At 36.0% G+C, this 22,830-nt stretch overlaps 1 protein-coding gene across 8 annotated transcripts in view; it reads right to left on the minus strand.

Annotated features, from left to right (window-relative positions):
• The window catches only part of CTNNA2 (catenin alpha 2), a 1,154,891-nt gene that overhangs the window by 11,794 nt on the left and 1,120,267 nt on the right, over window positions 1-22,830 (minus strand). For 2 of the 8 annotated variants that reach the window (XM_030921677.1, XM_030921683.1), the window contains one exon: window positions 17,551-17,694. The exons of the other annotated variants lie outside the window; for them this stretch is intronic. In XM_030921677.1, the coding sequence (XP_030777537.1) occupies window positions 17,551-17,694 (144 nt within the window). The remainder of the gene's footprint in view (window positions 1-17,550; window positions 17,695-22,830) is intronic. 8 annotated transcript variants of the gene reach the window in all.

Here is a 22,830-nt window from a genome sequence, read left to right on the forward strand (position 1 = left end):
AACATGGTCTTATAAAATTTATATTTCTCTTTTCCTACATCTTCCTTCTTACTTTTTTTCCTTTCAAAGTTTCCCCCATTCAGCATTTTAGACTTTCTTTAACTCTCTTCTTACTGAAGCTACCACCATCTTGGCTTGGTCTCAGTGCCTAAATCTTACAGTTTTAGGGATAAGGAATGGAGAAGTTCATGAGGGGAATAGGAAAATACCAACACTTATGTATCTTTTCTAGCACTATTGAATCCTTTAGATGGAATAAAGGGGTAGTCAAGACTGAGTGCAAGAAAACATAGGAATTCTATGTAAAGATGTGACACCTAAAATATCTAAGAACATTTAGGACTTGGTAAGGAATACTGATAATAGAGAGTCAAGATGGCTCTACTAGAACGTGGAAGAAAGGTAATCTAGCCTGGGAAGCTGATGTTTAAATATCTAATTTGGGAATCATCAAAATAAATACTCCATGTAAAATATTTTATACAACCACTTCAAGGATCTAAACTTCCCCAAATTCTGGCTACTCATTTTGGTTAAGAATATCATTTATAAATATTTCATATTAAAAAACAAATGGTGTTACCTCGTAAAGGATGACACCTTACTTCATTGACTCTGAGTATACACTGTTGTCAGACCCCAGTTGAGATTCCTTACTACCCCTAAAAGGGAGCCCCTTCTTGTTTGGAAGTGCCCACCAAACATTGAAGGCCAAATCTCCCAAAGCCCTGGGTTTATTTCCTTTGAAACACCAACACTTGGGTTCCCTAGCATTGTTTCCTAAATCTTTAACTGCATTTTGCTACAAAGCGGGTTATAAATGCATAATTTTTAATCTTTTATTTGGTCTTAAACCACTGAAGCCAGCATCCACCATCTCCAGCTAAGAATGACCTTATCTCAGCATCTAAGTCCACCAATAAATTCCCAGTTTCAAATCTACATATTCTTTAGGATTACTTGAAAATCTCATCCAACTAGCTTCCCAGAACATAAGCACAGCCATCTTGCTGCCTTTGGTACTGCTGTGCACACATTTATTAACCAAATAAGGTAGCAAATGTCAGGTTATATGAAAAGACCTTCCAAAGAACAAATCCAAGGTTACTGAAAAGGACAGTGCCTAGGCTAATGGCTGTAAAAGTCAGGAAAAGGCAAGAAGATACATACCAAAAAAAAAAAAAAAAAAAAAAAAAAAATAGCAATGGGCATCCTCAAGACAACCCATACTTGTCAATGCTCTAAGCCCTTTCTAGAACCAATAAAACAAGGATGATTAGTGTGTGACACACGTACTGCCATTTCTTCATTGGTATCCTTAATAGATATGCCCAATCAATCAGGACCTTTTTTCCTACTGAACCTAGCCATGGTCTCAGCATTCTTCTCAACATATAGCTCAGTCAAACACCAGCAATTGGTGAGAGTTAGCAATCAAGATGATACCATTTACCATATCCAATATGGGCCTTCTATACAGAACTGTATAGGAGAGGGCTATGATTTGACTCATGTCACCTGTGCAATCATTGCTCCAATTAATAGTATATTAATATCACTTCTACCTCTAATATAATTTCTCCTCACATAATTCATAAAGAATGAGCTCTTAACTATAGCACAGAAAACTGAAGTGAAATGTTAGACACACATGTAGCTATACAAAATAATTCACTACATTAACCTAAAATTTCAACTCTTTTTTCATTACAGAAATTAAGAGGAAATGCTATCATCATTTAAGGGCTCATAAGAGGTCGTTAGTACAATCGTTTAAAAATCAGTAATTTTAATTAAATTAGTTTTAAATTTGAGCAGTTGATCCATGGGTTTTTAATAATTGAACGCTTTTTTTTTTTTTCTGTCTACTTTAAAATTTTTTTTTGAGTAGACACAGAATAAATGCCCTCCAAATCATTTTCTTTCTTCCTGGTCACTGCTCTTTCCATTGTGAGCTATAAATCCACCACTAACATTAACACAAATTCAAATAATTTTCAAATGATTACCGTGTACATGATCACAGATGCAGGTAGGGGTTTTCTATTACTTTTAACAATGAGTTGTAACCATTCTATTATCTATCTTCCATCTAAATTGTACTTCCGGTTCTTTCTATAAAAGTCAGGGAAAGGCAAGAAGATACATAAAAAAAAAAAAAAAGCAAAGGGCATCCTCAAGACAACCCATACTGAGTTCAAACCTTGATTGGATGGATCACTAACTACAAGATCTTGAACAACCACTAAACTTACCTCTACCTCATAAAAGTTCTTTAAAAGTAAAAAACTCTTCCCCACCTGAGATACCTGTAAGGCTTGCTCCCTCACATCCATCTGATCTTTATTCAAATATCAGTTATCTTCACAAAAACCACCGCTTGACATGAAGAGAATGATCTAAGCATCTGTAAGCCTTTTCTTGTGGACTGTTCCCAAACTTCCAGAGACAGTGAGAGCTCTATGATTAACTCCACCCTTGCCCCAACCTGATCCTTTTGCAGTCCTCTTCATCTGTTATTGGCAACACAGTTCTTCCCACTGCTTTGGTTAAATACCCAGAATCTTATGCTACAACTGTTTTCTCCAACTCAACATTTAATCTGCCATCATGTCCTGTCAGCAACATCTTCAAAACATATCTATTACTTGGTCTCTTTTCATCTTTTTCACTCTTATCCACGTGGCCAACTCATCAGAACCTCTTACTGGCTTGTTGCTAAAGCTTCCCCTAACTAGTTTCCTTGCTTCCCACCCTTTACCCCGTTTATTCTCAAATGTAAGCCAGAATGATCCTGTTACATGAACTCAATATCACTTAACAACCTGGAGTGGCTCCTCAATCACAGACTGAGTTAAATCCAAATCTATCAAAATGGTCTTCACCATGGGGCCCAATACGTGTGATTTTGCTCTGATTAACTCAACTCCTAAATACTGGTTTCTTGTTTACTGCTCAGAAAGACCAGTCATGTTTGCAATGCAAGGCCTTAGCATTTACTATTTCTTCTGCCTAGAAAACTCTTCCCCACCTGAGATACCTGTAAGGCTTGCTCCCTCACATCCATCTGATCTTTATTCAAATATCAGCATCTTGGTGAAAACTACCCAAGCCATACTTTTGAAATTGCAGCTCCATTTCCATCCTTATACCTCAACTTGCCATACTTTCTCTATTTTAACATTCTTATATCCTCATATTTTTATGTTTCTTGTTCACTACCTCCCATTATATCCCAAACATCTAAAACAGTGCCTGGCATATGGGTCCTCCATAAATATTTGCCGAGATGTTGTTGAAGCATTGTAATTTTATGGGTGGGGAAATAGGACATGAAAGGCTTGTCCAAAGACACAAAACTAGGGCACAATGCCTAGTTCAGTATCCATTCTTATCACCTATTCATTCTTCCAAATGCATGAGATTGTCAGGGTAGTGGAATTCGGAGAAACAAAAGTGAAAGTAAACTTTAGCCAAATTGCAATACAAATCTATGTCCTCTTCCTTTTACTGTATCTTGCATGTTAGCATTTCAAGATCAGTCTTTGCTCAAAAAAACAGCCACAATTTAAATCATTTAATTTTTGCTTTGTTTATAAAATACTGATATTTCTTTAAAAATCATCTCCTCCATTAATAGCACCAGCATCTAAGAGGCACAGAATTATATGCTTGCTAGATATAGTGCTTGTGCCTTAATAAATCGATCTTCATAAGATGTGCAAGTTGAATACCATCATTCCTGCTTTTTATATATGAGAAAATCAAAATAGAGAAGAGTTAACTTTTTTGGGTCTACTTGAAGGCTCATAAAATTCATATCTGGGTAGAACATGCAGTCTTCTTTGACCAGGCAGATCTCCCATAGGCTTTTCCTGCCCTGTCTTTATTCCTGGCTATTGATGTCATTTATGTGGAGGGAAACACGCCTTATGATGTGTTTTAACTGTTCACAAGTGTGAGTCAAGTGACAAAACAGTAATGAGGTGAACTTCCTTAAGCCATAACAGGAGAAAAGTTGTACAAACTTCCAATCTTGCAATCATGATTCACCTGAGATATGAATTAGTCAAGTAGCAGGGAACATCATCTTCTACTTTTTCATTTTCTTGCCAGCAACCAACAAAACTGTCTACATGTTCACAGAAAACTTGATTAAATACAACTTCTAATTCTCCTTATCCCTAAACATTATATACCACTTATTTATAAAAAAATTTAAAATCTTTTACAACATAATCTTTTAATGTGTCATGCAGCACACACCATGAAATGTGAGACTGATAATATAATTTATAAAGAACCTAATACATATTACCTGTTATCATCTATACCATCTGAAACATGCTATTCCCTGTATTTCTTGTTCAACCACTAGTCTACAGAGCACAGAGATACCAGCACCATCCTTACACTGCACAAAGAACAAGATAATACATGAGAGAAACTGGCTCTAAGTCTTGGCTGTCCCAGTTACTAGCTGTGAAAGTTTGGACACTCTGTAATCTCTTTGAGTTTCTATTTTTTCAATTGTAAAAGGGGGTTAATAACAATATACTTTTGTGAGTTATTCTGAGGTCCAAGTGAGAAAATAAAGTACTTGTTAAATTTTAGAGAAGTCTGTGACTATAAAAGATTATTACATCACCTCTGGGTACCTTTGGGAAGTTCTTTTGGGACCTTCATTTTAATTTATTAGAACTCCTTGGTGCCTCAGGCCCAGGGTCTTCGCTCCACAGGAGAGGGTATTCCAACAGATGACCAGCATAGCATGAGGGCATGATAAGCCCTAGCAAAACAAGAGAAAAGTACTTCTAAAAGAAGTTTTCTTCTTCCACCTGAAGTACTCATGGGGTAAGCCTAGTTATAATCTTATCTTTTTCCAATTACAGAGAATGGTCAGGAAATACAGTTTCCAAAATATAGAACACAGGAAACATGCTTGGGGCCCTTAAATTTGGCTTTGCAGTGCAGCACAAAAAGAAAAAAAAGTCAACCAAAAAATGAAGGTAGACCATTCTTTCAATAGGAGCTGTCAGCTCATTGATGAGCCTGTCCTTGGTGATTCCACCTTAAATCTGGTTGCCATTTATTCTAGAATCAAATCATTACTTATTTACTGCTTTGTCCTCCAAGACTTTGTGTGTGTGGTCATGCTGTCATAGCTAGATTTCTGGGTCTTAATGAATAAGTACCTTTTTGCCCCCTTTACTCATATGTTCGCCACTAAGGCTAGAACCATATAAATCATACTGGGATTTGCTGTGCAAATGGGGATTATGGAGATGGTCTGTGCTGTGAAGGATTCTCTTATGTTTGCTCGGTGCAGGCTGTCCCTGAACATCAATTATTTATCAGTCGGCTGGTCTTATGCATCAATAATCAATAAAAGTTGATTAGCACTTGTCTACTGGTTAATATACTTTATTTTTTTCAAGATTCAAAACATATTGAACCTCCCAACCAATTAAATCTCTACTATATGCTACTATCACTTAATTCTCACCAAAAAAAAAAAAAAAAAAAAAAAGTGCTACATCACTTTAGGCACATCATTCGACAGATAGGAAACTGAGGCTTAGGGAGGAAGAACTTGCTACCTAATAGACAATTACCAGGGATTCAAGCGCATGACCTCTGTCCTCAGGTATAGTGCATTATCAATATACCACAGTTCCAACTGCCTTTAAATAAAAGATGTAAGGTGGTTCTCCTAACAAGCCAGGATACTTCTCCATATAGGTGCCTGCCAGGGCTTGGCCTAATTGGAACCTTCTAGTCTGTTTCTCCTGGAGTGAATGTACTTTAGGGAAAATTCAGCAAAAGCGCCAAAGGGTTCCCTTCAATCTAAAACTGGAAATATCATCTCTTTGGTCCAACAAAGAGCCTCTGTGGATGGACAACATATTGTCTGTTCCCTTGCAACAAGGATGGGTTATACAAGAAACTTTCAAAACAACAGATTAAAGGAAATTGAATCCTCAGAGGACTGGAAATGCATAATAGTGCTGCTAAAAAAAAAAAAAAAATTAAAAAATATTAGTGGTTTATTTGAAAGAAAGCCACAAGTTCATGAAACTGGAAAATTTCCTTGAAAAAAAAAGGACTACCTTTAACTTCCAACAAGATGATAACTTTTAACCAAGGAACAAAGATAAACATTAAAGGGTTGTAGAGGGTATGATACAGTATCTTATACCCACTGAAAATCATGCTTAAGATGAAAGTTTCCTCATGGCACAATTGCTATCTTAGAGTCTCTGTGAAGGTAGCCTTTGACAAAGTTAAATCACCTCCATATTTATTACACGATGTAAAGGTTGCCTCATTATTCCTTTACCTGATACATTAAAAAATGCCAGGAAAAGTTATTCAATTATACTACAGGTATATCTTTGAAAGAAAGCATGATTTCTGTTATATCTGAAGTCACTGCCTGTTACAGTTCTCCAATTTTCTTTTAAAAAATGAATGCTAAGCCATGCAACTTCTTCAGCTTCTACCTACAACTTGCTTGGTTTTTAGGGCTCACCCAGCACTAATTTCAGCATTGCAGAGTTACTCATCATCATAATATATATGAACAAACACAGAAACAATTTGAATCTCTAGGGAATCCTTAGCCTTATGTTCTTAACATTATTAAAACTATTATTTTAAGTATCACTTTAGTTTTTTCTTATTTTTTAAAATGTAGTTACTCATTCTCTCACCATGTAAAAATTTATTTTTGAGACGGAGTCTTGCTCAGTCGCTAGGCTGGAGTGCAGTGGCGCAATCTCGGCTCACTGCAACCTCCATCTCCCGGGTTCAAGCGATTCTCCTGCCTCAGTCTCCCGAGTAGCTGGGATTACAGGCGCATGCCACCACACTCAGCTAATTTTTGTATTTTTAGTAGAGACGGGGTTTTACCATGTTGGCCAGTGTGGCATCGATCTTTTGACCTTGTGATCTGCCGGCCTTGGCCTCTCCCAAAGTGCTGGGATTTACAGGCGTGAGCAAAAATTTTAAAATGTACAGACAGACTAGGTAAATATGTAATGATATATGAAAAGGTTTTCTAAAAAAGTGATATGAAAACATTTTTACCATTGGGAATAGAAATACATAAGCTCTAAGACAGGAAGATTTGGGGATAACCAGGCAAAGATGCAAATGGAGACCTTTGTAGGAAGGTTATGTCTAGAGGATGACTGTGATAGGCTCTCAGCGGTCTTTCTTTTAGAGAAGTGTACCTCCACCCACTCACACCTGGCTGGAAATGAGGTTGGCAGATAAATCTTGAACTATTTTATCTGCCATCTTCCACCCTTCCAGAGGGAATACGTGAAAGGCTCCATTTAAAGCAGTATGTATATCCTAAGTGAAAGGTCAAGATTTCAACTAGTCCTATGGTTCTCATCTGCAGGTAATTTTGCCACCCACTCCAGGATACATTCAGCAATGTTTGGAGACATTTGTGATTATCACTGCTGGAGAATAAAAGTTGCTACAGGCATCTAGTTGGGAGAAGCCAAAGATGTTCTTAAACATCCTACCGTGGATAACTACAACAAGCTTCCTATAGTAAAGAATGATCCAAACTAGGCTAGACTGAATCAGCCTAAAGAAGCAAACCCAGTTTCCCTAGAAAAGGGACTAGGAAAGGGATTAAACTGCCCGGAGAAATTCTCACTATAGCCTATATGTTTCTCTTTCCTCCACTTCCTAGACCAGTGTTTTTAAAAGTGTGATCCATGAATCATCTGCATTAGGAACATTTAGGAATAAAATACAGATTCCTGATCCCTTCTCAGAGCTGAGTTTCAGAACTGTGGATTTCAGGAATCTCCATTTTGGTTGGCTATCCATGTGATTCATTTACAGAGTGAAATGTGACAATCACTATTTCACTTCTATTGAAGTTATTCCTTTCTGTATTTTTAACTATCCCCTCTCTGTCAGTGACTCCTCGAGGACTCCGAGTGACAAAAGAATGCAATCTTGATGAGAGCAGATACCTTGGCTGGTTGCTCACTGCTGTTATGTCAAGCACCTTGCTTGGGGTAGACATGATATAAGAACTGGAGGGCACCAATATTATCCAAAACACTATATTGTCTTTTGTGGGCAGAGAAGATAACAAAAAATATCTACTCATTTATTTAGTACACCTACATTCTGGACTCTGTGCTAAATGTATCATGCACATTAATACCATTAATCCTAATAATAACTCAATGAAGTAGATACTAATATCATTTTCCCTTTATCGCTGAGAAAATGGGGCTCAGAGAGGTGAAGCAACTTGCTCAGGTCATAGAGCCAGCTATTGAAAGTCAGCCTTCAGTTCTTGTTCCACTTAATGGAGGGCATACACTTGTAACAACTGCACCCCAAGCCTAACTCTTCCCCATGCTTTTCAGATTCCTCATAAGATGGGAATCACTGTACCAGTCAAAGTCTTCATTGGCAGCTTCTATCTGCCAGTATAACTCAGCAAGAGAAGGTTACTGGGAAACAAAGTCCTCCACCTCCCAGAAAAGCTGGTATTCTGTAGGCAGGAGTTACCTATCTTAATTCCCTCAAAAACATAGAAAAAAGCCTTTTAAACTGTTTGCAGAGCAACTAAATATGAGTTTTGAGTTTCAAAAAACTACAAAGAATAGGTTTTGTATAAGGTGTAAGGAAGGGATCCAATTTCAGCTTTCTGCATATGGTTAGGGAATCCTTTCCCTATTTCTTGTTTTTGTCAGGTTTGTCAAAGATCAGATGGTTGTAGATGTGTGGTGTTATTTCTGAGGCCTCTGTTCTGATCTATTGGTTTATATCTCTGGTTTGGTACCAGTGCCATGCTATTTTTGTTACTGTAGCCTTGTAGTATAGTTTGAAGTGAGGTAGCGTGATGCCTCCAGCTTTGTTCTTTTGGCTTAGGATTGTCTTGGCTATGTGGGCTCTTTTTTGGTTCCACATGAAATTTAAAGTGTTTTTTTTTTTTTTTTTTTTTTTTTCCAATTATGTGAAGAAAGTCAATGGTAGCTTGATGGAGACAGCATTGAATCTATAAATTACTTTGAGTAGTGTGGCCATTTTCACGATATTCATTCTTCCTATCCATAAGCATGGAATGTTCTTCCATTTGTTTGTGTCCTCTTTTATTTCATTGAGCAGTGGTTTGTAGTTCTCCTTGAAGAGGTTCTTCATATCCCTTGTAAGTTGGATTCCTAGGTATTTTATTCTCTTTGTAGCAATTGTGAATGGGAGTTCACTCATGATTTGACTCTCTGTTTGTCTGTTATTGGTATATAGGAATGCTTGTGATTTTTGTACATTAATTTTGTATCCTGAGATTTTGCTGAAGTTGCTTAAGGAGATTTGGGGCTGAGACGATGGATTAAAGACTTAAACATTAAGACCTTAAAACCATAAAAACCCTAGAAGAAAACCTAGGCAATACCATTCAGGACATAGGCATGGGCAAAGACTTAATGACCAAAACACCAAAAGCAATGGCAACAAAAGCCAAAATAGATAAATGGGATCTAATTAAATTAATGAGCTTCTGCACAGCAAAAGAAACTATCATCAGAGTGAACAGGTAACCTACAGAATGGAGAAAATTTTTGCAATCTATCCCTCTGACAAAGGGCTAATATTCAGAATCTACAAAGAACTTACATTTTCAAGAAAATCAACCAACCCCATCAAAAAGTGGGCAAAGGATATGAAAAGACACTTCTCTAAAAGAAGACATTTATGCAGCCAACAAATATATGAAATAATGCTCATCATCACTGGCCATTAGAGAAATGCAAATCAAAGCCACAATGAGATACCATCTCACAAAAGTTAGAATGGCAATCATTAAAAAGTCAGAAAACAACAGATGCTGGAGAGGACATCGAGAAATAGGATTGCTTTTACACCATTGGTGGGAGTGTAAATTAGTTCAACCATTGTGGAAGACAGTGTGGCGATTCCTCAAGGATCTAGAACTAGAAATATCATTTGACCCAGCAATCCCATTACTGGGTAAATACCTAAAGGATTATAAATCATTCTACTATAAAGATACACACACACATATGTTTATTGAGGCACTGTTCACAATAGCAAAGACTTGGAACCAACCCAAATGCCCAACAATGATAGACTGGATAAAGAAAATCTGGCACATATACACCATGGAATACTATGCAGCCTTAAAAAAGGATGAGTTCATGTCCTTTACAGGGACATGGATGAAGTTGGAAACCATCATTCTCAGCAAACTATCTATCACAAGAACAGAAAACCAAATACCACATGTTCTCACTCATAAGTGGGAGTTGAACAATAAGAACACATGGACACAGGGAAGGGAACATCACATAGTGGGGCCTTTCATGGGGGTCGGGTCCTGGGGGAGGGGTAGCATTAGGAGAAATACCTAATGTAGATGACAGGTTGATGGGTGCAGCAAACCATGGCATATGTATACCTATGTAACAAACCTGCATGTTCCGCACATGTACTGCAGAACTTAAAGTATAATAATAAAAAACCAAAATAGGTTTTGATTTCCATCCCCAAATTCTTGCTTACTTCAAATCGAATCTCATAAGGGTAATTTAATCCTTATTCTTAGCATCCTGTCTTGGTTGCTCATCTAATATTCATTTGCCCTTCTCTTTACTTAGTGGCACCTCAATTTTAATCAGGGCAGCAATGTACCTAGCTAAAACATTGTGTTTACCAGTCTCTCTTGCAGCAAACCATATGCATGGTGATGAAAGTGGATATGGAAGAAGGGCAGAAGGGTGGATGTTTCTAGGAAGGAGGGTGACTAACATAGCTAGGAACCTGGTTTAACCCTCTCACCTCTTCTTCCTACATGAAAATTGGAAAGATGGAACACTAGCAGTAATCTTAGACCAAAAGATGAACTTGAGAACAGATGGGCCATAAAGTTAGGAGGTGTCAAAGTCCTTGATGACTCTGTGTTCACTTTATTCTCCCTGAACTACAGACAGATATATTCCATGTGAGAGAAATAACTCTATTTGCGTGTTTCATCATTTGTAGTTGAATCTAAATTAATAAAAGGCTATATACAAATTTTTAATACAATAGTGGGCATTAAATATTTAGTAGACTTAATTTAAAATATTTCATATTTAAATATAATTATATAATAATTTATATGTCATAACCTTAGCATAAGGGGGCAAATGCAACCAACCATGTTACTTTTAAATTTCTATTTACAATAAATTACTAATTTGATTCATTTAGCTTTTTGGGAAAAAACTCTGTAGGTTTCCGTGGCATAATCTTTTCTTAAAAGGGGTTTATATAATATATCCGAAAATTTAACAGAGTAAATTATAAAGGCATTAAGTTAGCTAGAAAAATAATTGCATTTAATTGTTTGATTTTTGGCCCCAAATCCTAGGTAAACAGTGTACTTTGAAATCTAGCATTTGAAGTCAGACACTTTCACGTAGAAATAAATGAATGGAAGTATGAAGGAATGATAGATTTCAAAATCAATTATTGGGATTTTTTGGGTGTGATACCTCACTACAATGGAAGGAGGGATGATAAAGAAGTTGATGTATTAAGCATAGATTATGTGTTCATTATGCAGGGAACCAGGGAATAAAGAACATTCGAACATATTCCTATTATAACTAGCTTACAGACTAGTTGAAATATAATGACATTAAAGTGTCATACAAGAAATGACAGAAAAATACACCATGCTGTTGGAAAATATCAAAGAAGTCTTCTGAAGCACTACTGTATACCAACCACTGACTTTGTGACCTTCAGAGGATTTCAGAAGTTTCTGAACAGAGCATAATTGAAAAAACTATCTCATAGTGCATTTTAAATGCTTCATACAATGCCTGGCGCATACTAATCCTTCAGTTTATCTTAATATAACTGTTGATATTTTGAATATTTACCATGAGCAATTATCTCTCTGAGTAGCTATCACTATTCTAATAAAAATCTATCACTATTCTAATAAAAAGCAAAAGCCCAGGGAGGTTAAGAATGTTGCCCAGTTTCATCAATTATAAAAGAGAGAGTTGGTTTCCAAATTCACACCTAATGGCAATATCGTTCTTATAATTTTAACACTATTTAACTTATATTCTTCAGATCTGTAACAATCAAAACCACATAACTGCTGCTGTTCTCTGCTTGGTATTTAGTTAAGTAAAAGAGTAGGTCTTGAGATAAATAATTTTGCCTGGAACATCTTTTTAGAACCACCCAAGGTTGTATTTGCTTTAGTTGGTGTAAGAAGGGCAATGACAGAGCCACAGATCATTGGCAAGAGATATCTGTAAGAGCTAAAAATAACTAGATATCTAGATCTAGATATATATAGATCTAGATCTATATAGATCTCTGAGATATCTAGATCTATCTAGACACCTAGAGATTTAATAGTATCACTGATTATTTATATGCAATAACCATCTTTTAGTTCTCATGCTTAATCACAATTTAAACCAATTTTCTTGAGAATATTCTTTTATTACCCTTAACTCCTATTTTTTCCAAAATCTTTTAATACTATTATACTTCAATTATTTTACTCTGAAACTGCTTCTAAGAACATAGAAACAGAATGAGTCAGTTCTGTTGCCTTGCAGGGATTCTAAAACTTTGGTGTGAAAATGAATCACCTGGTGTGTGTTGGGGAGTGGGATGGGGTAGTTAATTACAGACTCCAAGAACCTACTCCCTACCATTCCTGATCCAAGAAATTTGCAACATGGCCCAGGATCCTGCATTTTAATAGTCTCCCCCAAACCCCCTGCTTAGCTGGCATGCAGATAATCCTGATCATTTATCAATACTACTTATTAAAATCAGCATGAGTCAGAAGAATTTCTTTGATATCCAGCACCAGCCTCACATTTTTTACTTTTCTCCATCTTTCCAGCCCTCTAGGACCTTTTCAGGTCCAGTTATCCTGGAATACTTATATACCTCAATGCTATGGATATTTCGTTTCTTTTCTGAGATATTCCTCCCTCTCCTTCCACCTGGAAAACTCCTATTCAGTTATGTGTGAAGGCTCAAAAAAAAAAAAAAAAAAAAAAAAAAAAAAAAAAAATCACACCCCTTTATCGTTTTCTACAAAAACGGTCATAATATGTATTTCTTTTAAAGTGATTATTATAATCATAGTTACTAGTGCATGTGCTTGTTTTCCATGCTTATTCTATGAATCCATCATATATAGAATAGGGAATATCCCATATTACATACTCAATGAATTTGTTGAATTATAGCTGTGACTGATGCTTTATTTCTAAAATGACCTCCAGTGACACTTAGGAGGAAGAAAGAATAGTTATCATCTTCATCATTGTTCTCTTGAAATAAACATAATCTAACTTCTGCTTGACCTTTTTTTTTTTTTTTTTTTTTTAAGAAACTAGCGCTAGGAAAGTATTTCTTGCTTTGTTAAACTACCTTTGATCATACTACTTCACCATTCCCAAACAGAAAAATTTAGTCTTTGAAAGTGATTTCCTGAGAAAACAAATTCTAGAAGCTAATTCTGATGTCACAATAGGAAATTAGAAGCCATGTCACTGGATGATCTAAACTGAGTCCTTGTTTACTTACTAAGTTCTTAGAATCTGGTAAAGGGGCTAGGCGACAGCAGTTCTAATTGTGGAATTCCAGTCTTTTAGAATGGCTAAGGTAATAATTTGGAAGAGATTTGAATGGCAAGAAATACAAAAACAGTTTTCCCTACGTGAGGCAAAATATCCACTGCAAATCTTCTGCGAATCTACAGCAACAGAGAGGCTTTCAAATGTAAGTGTTCTTCGTCAATGTAAATAGATCATGCCCAAATCAATAACCTATTTCCAAGAGTATATGGGAAGGAGACTTGCATAATCATGTTCAGTTTTACTTAGTGTGAAAACCTTGTCAATATTGGCTGTTAAAGGTGGAGAAACTGACGTTATTTTTGCTTAGTGCCCAAGGAAACTGCTTCATAAAATCATCTCAGTTACATGGATTCTCATTAGCTGATGTGGACATTTCCATCACCATCTGACATTTCTAAATCTGTTAATGATACCCCCAAATAATGATCCCTTTCCGCTTTTATCACGATACCAGAATATCTCCAAGCTAGAGTCTTCCTCTTTCCTTCCTCTGCCGTTTATGTATTTCTCTTCCATAGTTGTGACTGTGAGTGATCATGTGGAGTTTTGTGTAACTGACTAAATACCTGCCTGATTGTATCTTTATAATTACTCAATTCACTCACTTGCTGCCTCCTCAATTCTTCCAAAGACGTGTATCTCATCTAGTACAGTCAGCATATGATTTAGGGGAAAAGGGTTCAGATAAAGTATGAGGTTGAACTATAAGCAATACATTTTGACACATGTTACGTCTGAACACAAGATATCTTCAGCTCCATTTACAATTCTGTGGTCTTGAAGACCTGGAACACTTCTCTGTCCTTTTTATATACAATAACACAAAAATCGAAACCATTCTGTTCTCAGCTAGCTAAAAGTATCAGCTTGTTATAAGACTCCCCAGTGCAATCCAGCCCACCCAGGCCGCAGGGATATTTATTTTGGCACTTACTGTATTCACTTTTAAGTTGGCACTTGGCACATGTATAGACTCCCCAAAGAGGTTGCACATTCCTCAAATTCAAGAGCAAGGCTTTACACTTTTGTTTATACCCCATAGTACATAATTCCATACTCACCAATTCCCTACTCACCCACCCTTCCAAAACCACATGAGATTTCCTGCAATATTACATAGGTAATTTAAAACTTTGAAGCCCCCGTAAGATCAGCTACATCTCTTACCCAGTAAATGTTTTTTTACATCCCCATTAATAACACAAAAGTACGGAGTTAAAACATGAATCGGTCTTCCAAAATCACTATGTAGCTGTCTATCATGGATTCTGCCTCTCTTCATATGTCAATTTTTTTTTTTTTTTTTTTTTTTTTTTTTTTGAGACGGAGTCTCGCTCTGTCGCCCGGGCTAGAGTGCAGTGGCCGGATCTCAGCTCACTGCAAGATCCGCCTCCCGGGTTTATGCCATTCTCCTGCCTCAGCCTCCGGAGTAGCTGGGACTACAGGCGCCAGCCACCTCGCCCGGCTAGCTTTTTGTATTTTTTAGTAGAGACGGGGTTTCACCGTGTTAGCCAGGATGGTCTCGAACTCCTGACCTCGTGATCCGCCCGTCTCGGCCTCCCAAAGTGCTGGGATTACAGGCTTGAGCCACCGCGCCCAGCCTATATGTCAATTTATATATAACTTTCTGTGTGGTTTAGATTTAGCAGATTAATCCAATGATTTTGTCTATTTAAAAGAAATGGCTCAGTCACATATATTATTAACCAAATAGCATTATATCAGATAGGCAGCACATTTTAAAACCCTGTTTCCATTGAATGTTTTTTTCTGGGTTTAATAATTGTATGCACAAAATAAAAACTAACTATTCAATTATTTTCCCATAAACCATTTCTTCAATAATATACCATAAAACCATAGAATTTTAGAGCAGGGATGCATTAGAATATCTCTTTTTGATCATCTACCATCATTTTACAGATGAGGAAAACTGAGGCCCTAGAGATCTGAGTAATTTACTTAGTTACCTAACAAGTCAAGCACAGTGATAGAACTAGCATACTAAGTGTTCAGACCCCAAATTAATGCAACTTCCATTCCATTTCACTGTCTCCTTTAGAGCACAATATATGTATGTAGTTTAAAATTAAACTTTTAATACATACAAAATGACTTTAAAAAAACACTGAACATCACTATAAATGAAACATGCACATGAAGATAAATAAGTGCATGCACAACGCATTCCATGATAGACTCTCTGAATTTGCACAAGTGCACAACACAACCGTTCTTAACTCACGAAGTTTAAAGATGATTGTGTCCCAAGGGTTTGAAAATATGAGCATTTCTTACCTGGCAGCTGTATGAGGGGTTGATAAAAGACATTAAAATCTTGAACTATGATTAGACATCAGATTTTTCTGGCACTGAAGGTTTGCTTCTACCTGGGTTTCAGGAGTCTAGTACTTTTAATGGAAGGTAGGTCAGAGACTTGAGAGGGATAAGCCAACATATAAGACATTGGCATTATTGCCCACATTGCAATACTAGATTGCCTACAGGTGACCGTCATCAAAATCTTCCTGTTGGCCAGTTAAGGCCCTACCTTTCTTTATCAGGCCTGAAATCTTTACCATTATAGTCACTTATTTAGGTTAGAAAACTTAGGTGTCAAATAACTTCAAAACTCATTCCCCAACCCCAGGGTACTAAAGAGGGCCGTATCAGCTATAGTGCTTTTAAATATAAAAGCATATAACTTTGGGGGACAGGTATTTATGCATAACAAAGAAGCTATTGATGAGACAGAAAGGACTCTTCATTTTAAACTGAAACCAATTCTCCAACACAAATATTCATCATGGCTAGCTAACCAGGGATGTATGTTTTGGAAAAAAAAAATAAAAAACAGAATGATACCCTATTTACATATTTTATAATACTCATAATCCACACCAGGATGCTTTCATCCCATCCTATGAAAAAAAACAGGGTTTCACATTCTGATGGTCAAACCCTTGCAAGAATACCCACCCCAGTGCTTTGATATCCCTTAAAGAGTCAACCATCTCCATGAACTCCCTTTTACCCTTTTATACAAAAGTTTGCATCTTGACAGTTTTAATAAGTACCCAGGAGAGAACAAGTGAAGAAGTGGAGAAAAGTGTCCACTCCAGTTGATCTTTTCTTTCTAAATACTAAGGCATATAAAAGAACTAATCAGTAATATAATAGAAACCCAAATGAAACAACAACAGCTTTTCATACCTCTTAACTACCAAGAGACCCTATGAAACAGCATCAGTGTTATGACATGCAACAACAAAAATGGGTAGTAAATCTGGCTGTGACACCTTGAAATGGCTGTGACCTCTTAAACTTGCAGGAGTTGTAACTTTTTTCAAAAAAATCACCATTTTAGTCACTGCATTAGAAGGCTTTTATTTGTTAACACCCAAAGTATTTGTTGATAATCCTCATGTATCATCCTCATGTACATTTTAACCTCCATGATTTTAGAAGGGCCCACTGATTCTCACGGCAAACATCAGTAAAGGATATTTCATGACCCTGAAATCTTCCAAACAAAGAATACATCCTTCTGACTAGCCTTCCTTAGAGAAGCTCACAAAGAGATTATAGAATGGATTCATTCCACATATGTCATGACTTTCAGTCCCAATGGGAAGAAGGACTGAGAAATAAAGAAATAAAAATACCATTTTCACTTCTCAAATTTAGACCACAATTGAAGAATATATCTGTGCTGTGGAATTTCTGACCCACATAAAGAATAAATAGGTCCTTTGCCCAAATTTGGTTAATATTAAGAGGCCTTAAGTGGACACATTTTCATTTCCCTAAAATCCAATCCCCCCTGCCTTCAGAATTCATGATTACAATGAAAGACATTAGATTAGAAAGTCAAGTTACTCACCATGGAGGAATCACTGCTTCCACTCCCGATCGGAGCTCCCTCAGCACAGGTTGGGAGGTGGGTAGAAAGTTGACTAGCCCTGCCCCCATCTATGACATCACAATCTACCTCATAAAAGGTAGTGAAAGTGCTCTGAACTCCTGTCTGATTTCCGAGAGATACAGAAAAGAGAGAGTGAGAGAGAGAGCAAAAGAAAAAAAAAAAAATGTACCCTACTTGGGAAGGGATTAGGGAAGTGGAAGAGGGAGTGGGTAATTGGGAAAAAAGAGGTATATGAAGGAATTACGTGCTGAAAGAGATATACACATGGGCTTTCTTGACATTAAGCAGGCTGGCCATTTGGATTTCTCATTGGCTCTTGAACAGATAAAGGAACCATGTGGGAGGAGAATGAAGATGCACCCTGCCTTGTCAGGCATTGTAAGGGACCACTGTAGTGGGGCTCAAAGGGGCTGAATCCCCTATTTAAAGTGTTGAAGATCACCAAGAGAGAAGGCAAGGGCTGTAGCTCTTAAAGCCTGGAATGGTATGTGGGGATCCCTGATGTCTTTCTTGGAAGTTCCATTGCCCTGCTGTGTGACCTTCCTTAAGCCTTTGGCCTCTGCACATGGTCCTCTACATCCAACCTCTGCACATGGTCCTCTACTAAAGGGATACTTACCTCTTTCACTGGGATCACTGAAGGACTAAAGCATTCATTGTTGCTACAATTGCAACTCTTTTGACTCTTCCTTTTAACCCAAGGATGGATTGTGTGAGGGGCGTAATTTAAAGGATAAGCCAACAACCAATGCCCTTTTCTACTTTTAGAATCCTTTCATAAGATTCTTTCAATATAGAACATTATTGACAATCTTAAAGTTTTTCTGTGTGTATCAAATATATAACTAGAAGTAGTAGTTATAGTTCATCTTCAGAACTGTACAAAAAAATCAAATGGCAAGTTTTCTGCAATCATAAAAAAATGCACTGTCACTCTCAGAGGTCAAGTTACATGACCCAGTGATGTCAACTGACCAAAATGTTTTTGTATTCGACGATTTCTGCTATAGTCATAGCTTTATTTACCCAGTCTAGTTTTCATAGAAAACAAGAAAAGGCGTGAGAATAGTATGTAGAGCACTATTTTTTTCAAATGAAAATTTAGGAGTTTAAAAACAGAATACTCAAAGTTATTGATTACGGCAAAACAAAAGCAACAGACACTATTGAAGAGCAGGCACATCCTGAAACCATCCACAAAAAAGTCAGGCCTTCATCTGCCTAGCGGAATACATGAAAAGTTAAACCATCTCTTTCCACAGAAAAAAACTGAGGAAACCCAGACATTCAAAACAATAGCTTGCAAATTATGGCATCATAAATGGGTAAAAACCAAAGCCTGTTTCTATATACAGATAAACAAAAATCTTAATTTGGGATTTTTCTGTTTTAAGTCAATATAATTCTATTTCTAAGCCAGTCATTCTTAGCGTACTAAATACATTAGTGTATTACAATAATTGCAATTTAAAATTAAGCAAAATTGGCAGATTTAGAGAGCAGTTTGAAACACAGAAGCTACTAAATTCAAGCTGATTATGGATTTGGCAACATCACGTCCATTTGTCACTTCAAAATAAATGTTAGAGACATTTAAAGAATGTCTTTAAGGAATTAAAGTCAAAAGAAAAAAGTCTTGCATATAAAAAGATGGGTGTTTTGCCTATATTTGACTTTTTCTGTATTTAACAGAGGAGGCAACGATACTCTGCATATATTTTCCTTGCTGTATCATTTATTGTTTTTATTTTCAGCAATTCTAAGCCTAAATTCAAATTCTATATTCTATATTTTTGTGGGAGATTTTACAATTAATGGCCCTATGATGTTTTTTCTCTCCACTTTTACATATTGGATCATTGACTAGTTGGCTTATCTTTGATTTTTTTTATAACAGTCTCATTGGGTTTACAAGTTAGGGATCTTCTGATTTTCCCATTGTAGGAAATAAATTAGTCATTTACCACAATTTCTCAGTTTTAAAAATTATTACGTATTAGAAACTTATTTGGATCATCTCATAAAAAGTTTAAAGGTCATTAAGATTAATGATGCAATTGCCCATTCTTCCAATAAACACCTTAAGTTTCTGCTACCCAACACAGATGGTACAATTCTCTCAGCATTAAGATATTAAAAATGGAGTCAAACACTTTTAAAATATTGAAATAAAACAAACTGAACTTAGACTGTCTATTGGCATTTCTTATAATTGTCTATTATCCCTCTGGAAATGGAGCATGACTTCAGGAACCCAATGCAAAACTAGGCTGCATCAAAAGGATGCAGAGTGGTCAACTGTGCTGACCTCTTACATGAATTTAGTATGATTGATTATGATATTATAATAATGCCTTTATTTATGATATTAGTTAAAATAATAAAACTGTCTTTGATATAGAATGCAATGCCAGGATTAGATAATTTCCAAATCTTAGGATCCAGCCTCTTGACAGTTTTCATGAAAACTAAGTTCTACTCCAACGGTAGATTAGCTGCATACTTCCCATGATATTTCAGAAATGGTTAAGTAGCCCTTTAAGACAAGATATGAAGTGTTTGCAAGATTTCAGTAGTCAAGACTCCATTATTATAGTCACGGTTATAATTTCATTCTGACCAGACAGATGTAGGGCTGGTCTCAAATTTATGTTTGAGGTTAAAAAAAAAAAAAGTTGTTTAGCTTCTTAGCACAGAAGATTGAGAAAAGTCAGGTGGAATAAAATGTGCATTTCAAAAGAACAATCTGCAGATGCATTCATCATGGAAGACATGGTCAGGCATTTTTTTCATGTAAGTTGACCAAAATGTTATAATTGAAGAGAAATACCTCAGTATGAGGGGCTCCAATAAATGTGGATGGCAGCAGATTCTAATTGGAAGTTCTCAGATAAAGAGATGTTTTGATTTTGTTTTATGGTAGTGTCTCACATACAGAAATTTGGGCTGACAAACATACATGGTTCTTAAAAGACGATGTTGACCATAACTTCTCCAGTATATTCTCAGTTGCAAAAGAGATTTACCAAAGAAAATGGATGAAAGAGGTCAAGGGACAGGATGTTCTGATTTGACAGGACATCTAGCCAGAGTTCCAGTCAATTTCATTATCAGCAAGACATCTGCACAGATGAAGGTATTCAGAGAAAAGTAATAAAACAAGATACAGTATTGATGATAAAAAGATTAAAAGTCTAAATTAAGAAAGCTTGCCTTCAAGAAAATAGAATTAGGATGAAGTATTTGAAATATATTTATAGCCCAGAAGGAAAATTACTATTTAAGATAGAGTAAGACAGTGTGTTCTGATGCAGTAAAAGAAATCTGAACAAAGAAACTCCACATTGCCCATCCAAAACCTTTCTTATTTGTAAGATACATGGGCCAGAAAGTGGCACATATTTCTCTTCTAAGGGCTGCACTCAAGGTCATATTTTATAAATGATTTAAATTAGGCTGGAAAAAGCACTTGACAAAATAATCTGCAGGGACAGAATGTAGACGACAGTAAGTTAAACACACTTTTATTTCTAGAATATAGTAAACCAAGAAAACAATGAATGCACAGAGATAGCCATCAACAATACTCTGCTATTCTAGCTGAAAACCCTATTTCAGTAAGCTGAGAAACTAAATGGAAAAAACAAACATAGACTATACGGTCTAATAAAAACACAATGGACAGAAAAATTTATCCTTTTCATGAAAATTATTTGGTATTAGAGATAAAGAGACTTTAAATTCCCCAACTCAACCAAAATATATCACCATGCCTTTTACATAGTAGGGATGCAATAGAAATGTTGAATTAAGTGAATCAGAAAATATTCTTATGTGAAAAAGAACTAAATGCAACTCTTTGAATCTCTGTTTGCCATTGGAAATTAGAAACAACTTACAGAAACATTGATCTATTTTAAGCAAAATATTATTGTCAAAATGTTATCAAAACTAGTGCTGAATAAAAATATCCTGACTCTGTTTTGCTGTGGATTCTATCTTCTTTATTTTTAACCAGCTAAGGTAATGGAAAGATGTGTAAAATCAATGACAAAATCCCCAGATAATCTTAGCATATGATTTTAATATCCATTCTCTTTTACCTCTTCATATTATATCACCTTGTTCACATATCAACTTTTTTCTTGAACAGACTTCAGTCCAGGAATTCCTGGGGTAAGCCCCAGGAGAAGCAAGGAAAAAAAAATCACAATGGATTTAAGTAACCAATTCTAAATAATCTGTTTCTTGACTAGAGCTGAAAAATTCAAGTGTTTACAGGGTTTGAATTTACAGACACCATTTCTAAATAAAGGTCTTCACTCAACACTTTGTCTTCCCATAATTATTTGGTTCAATGTCAGGAAACAGGTATGTCTGGATTTACTCTTACAGATCCAAAACTGGTTCAAAACTGGGGAGAGGGTGGCTTTTAAGATACTTCTCAAAACAATAATTATTTGAAACATCATTTGAAGTAGTATTTTAAAATTATTTTTTAAAAAATCAGACCATTCTTATATGAACAAGTAATCAAAATTAGGATATGTCTTATGGGGAAGCTTTATAAAATAGTACTTCTTAAATAGCTGTGTCTGGGTTTTGCAGATATTCCAAGACACAGTCATCCCTTGGTATCCATGGGGGATTGGTTCTAGGACCCTAGCAGATACCAGAATTCAAGGATGCTCAAGTCTCTGATACAAAATGTCATAGTATTTACATGTAACCTACACACATCCTCCTGTATAGTTTAAATCCTCTCTAGATTACTTATACCTATTATAATGCAAATGTTATATAAATATTATATAAATACTATACTGTGTTTTATCTGTACTATTTTTATTGCTGTATTGTTACTTTTGTTTTTTTTCCAAATATTTTCAATCTCAGGTTGGAAGCATTCTCAGATATAGAACTCACAGATACAGAAGGCCAACTGTATATGCAATCACCTCCCCTCATCCAGGTACCTCCCTTGTGTCCAATTTCCAAGTTTTCACAAAGTATTACTGCTAATTAGCTACTAAATCATTCTCTGAACATTACCTGTAATCTAAGGCGTTAATTGATAATAAATTAAGTTGTCAATTATTTATTTTCTTCTTTTAATTAGAGCATCTCAAAACTTAAAAATTCTAAGACCCAAAGGAATGAAGTTTTGCTGATTGAATGACAAGTAATGGCACTGATATCTCAGGGCACACTCTTCTTAAAGCTACTAACTTCTACTCT

The sequence above is a fragment of the Rhinopithecus roxellana genome, chromosome 17 (genome assembly GCF_007565055.1).
Source record: "Rhinopithecus roxellana isolate Shanxi Qingling chromosome 17, ASM756505v1, whole genome shotgun sequence".
In the NCBI taxonomy this organism is placed as follows: domain Eukaryota; kingdom Metazoa; phylum Chordata; class Mammalia; order Primates; family Cercopithecidae; genus Rhinopithecus; species Rhinopithecus roxellana.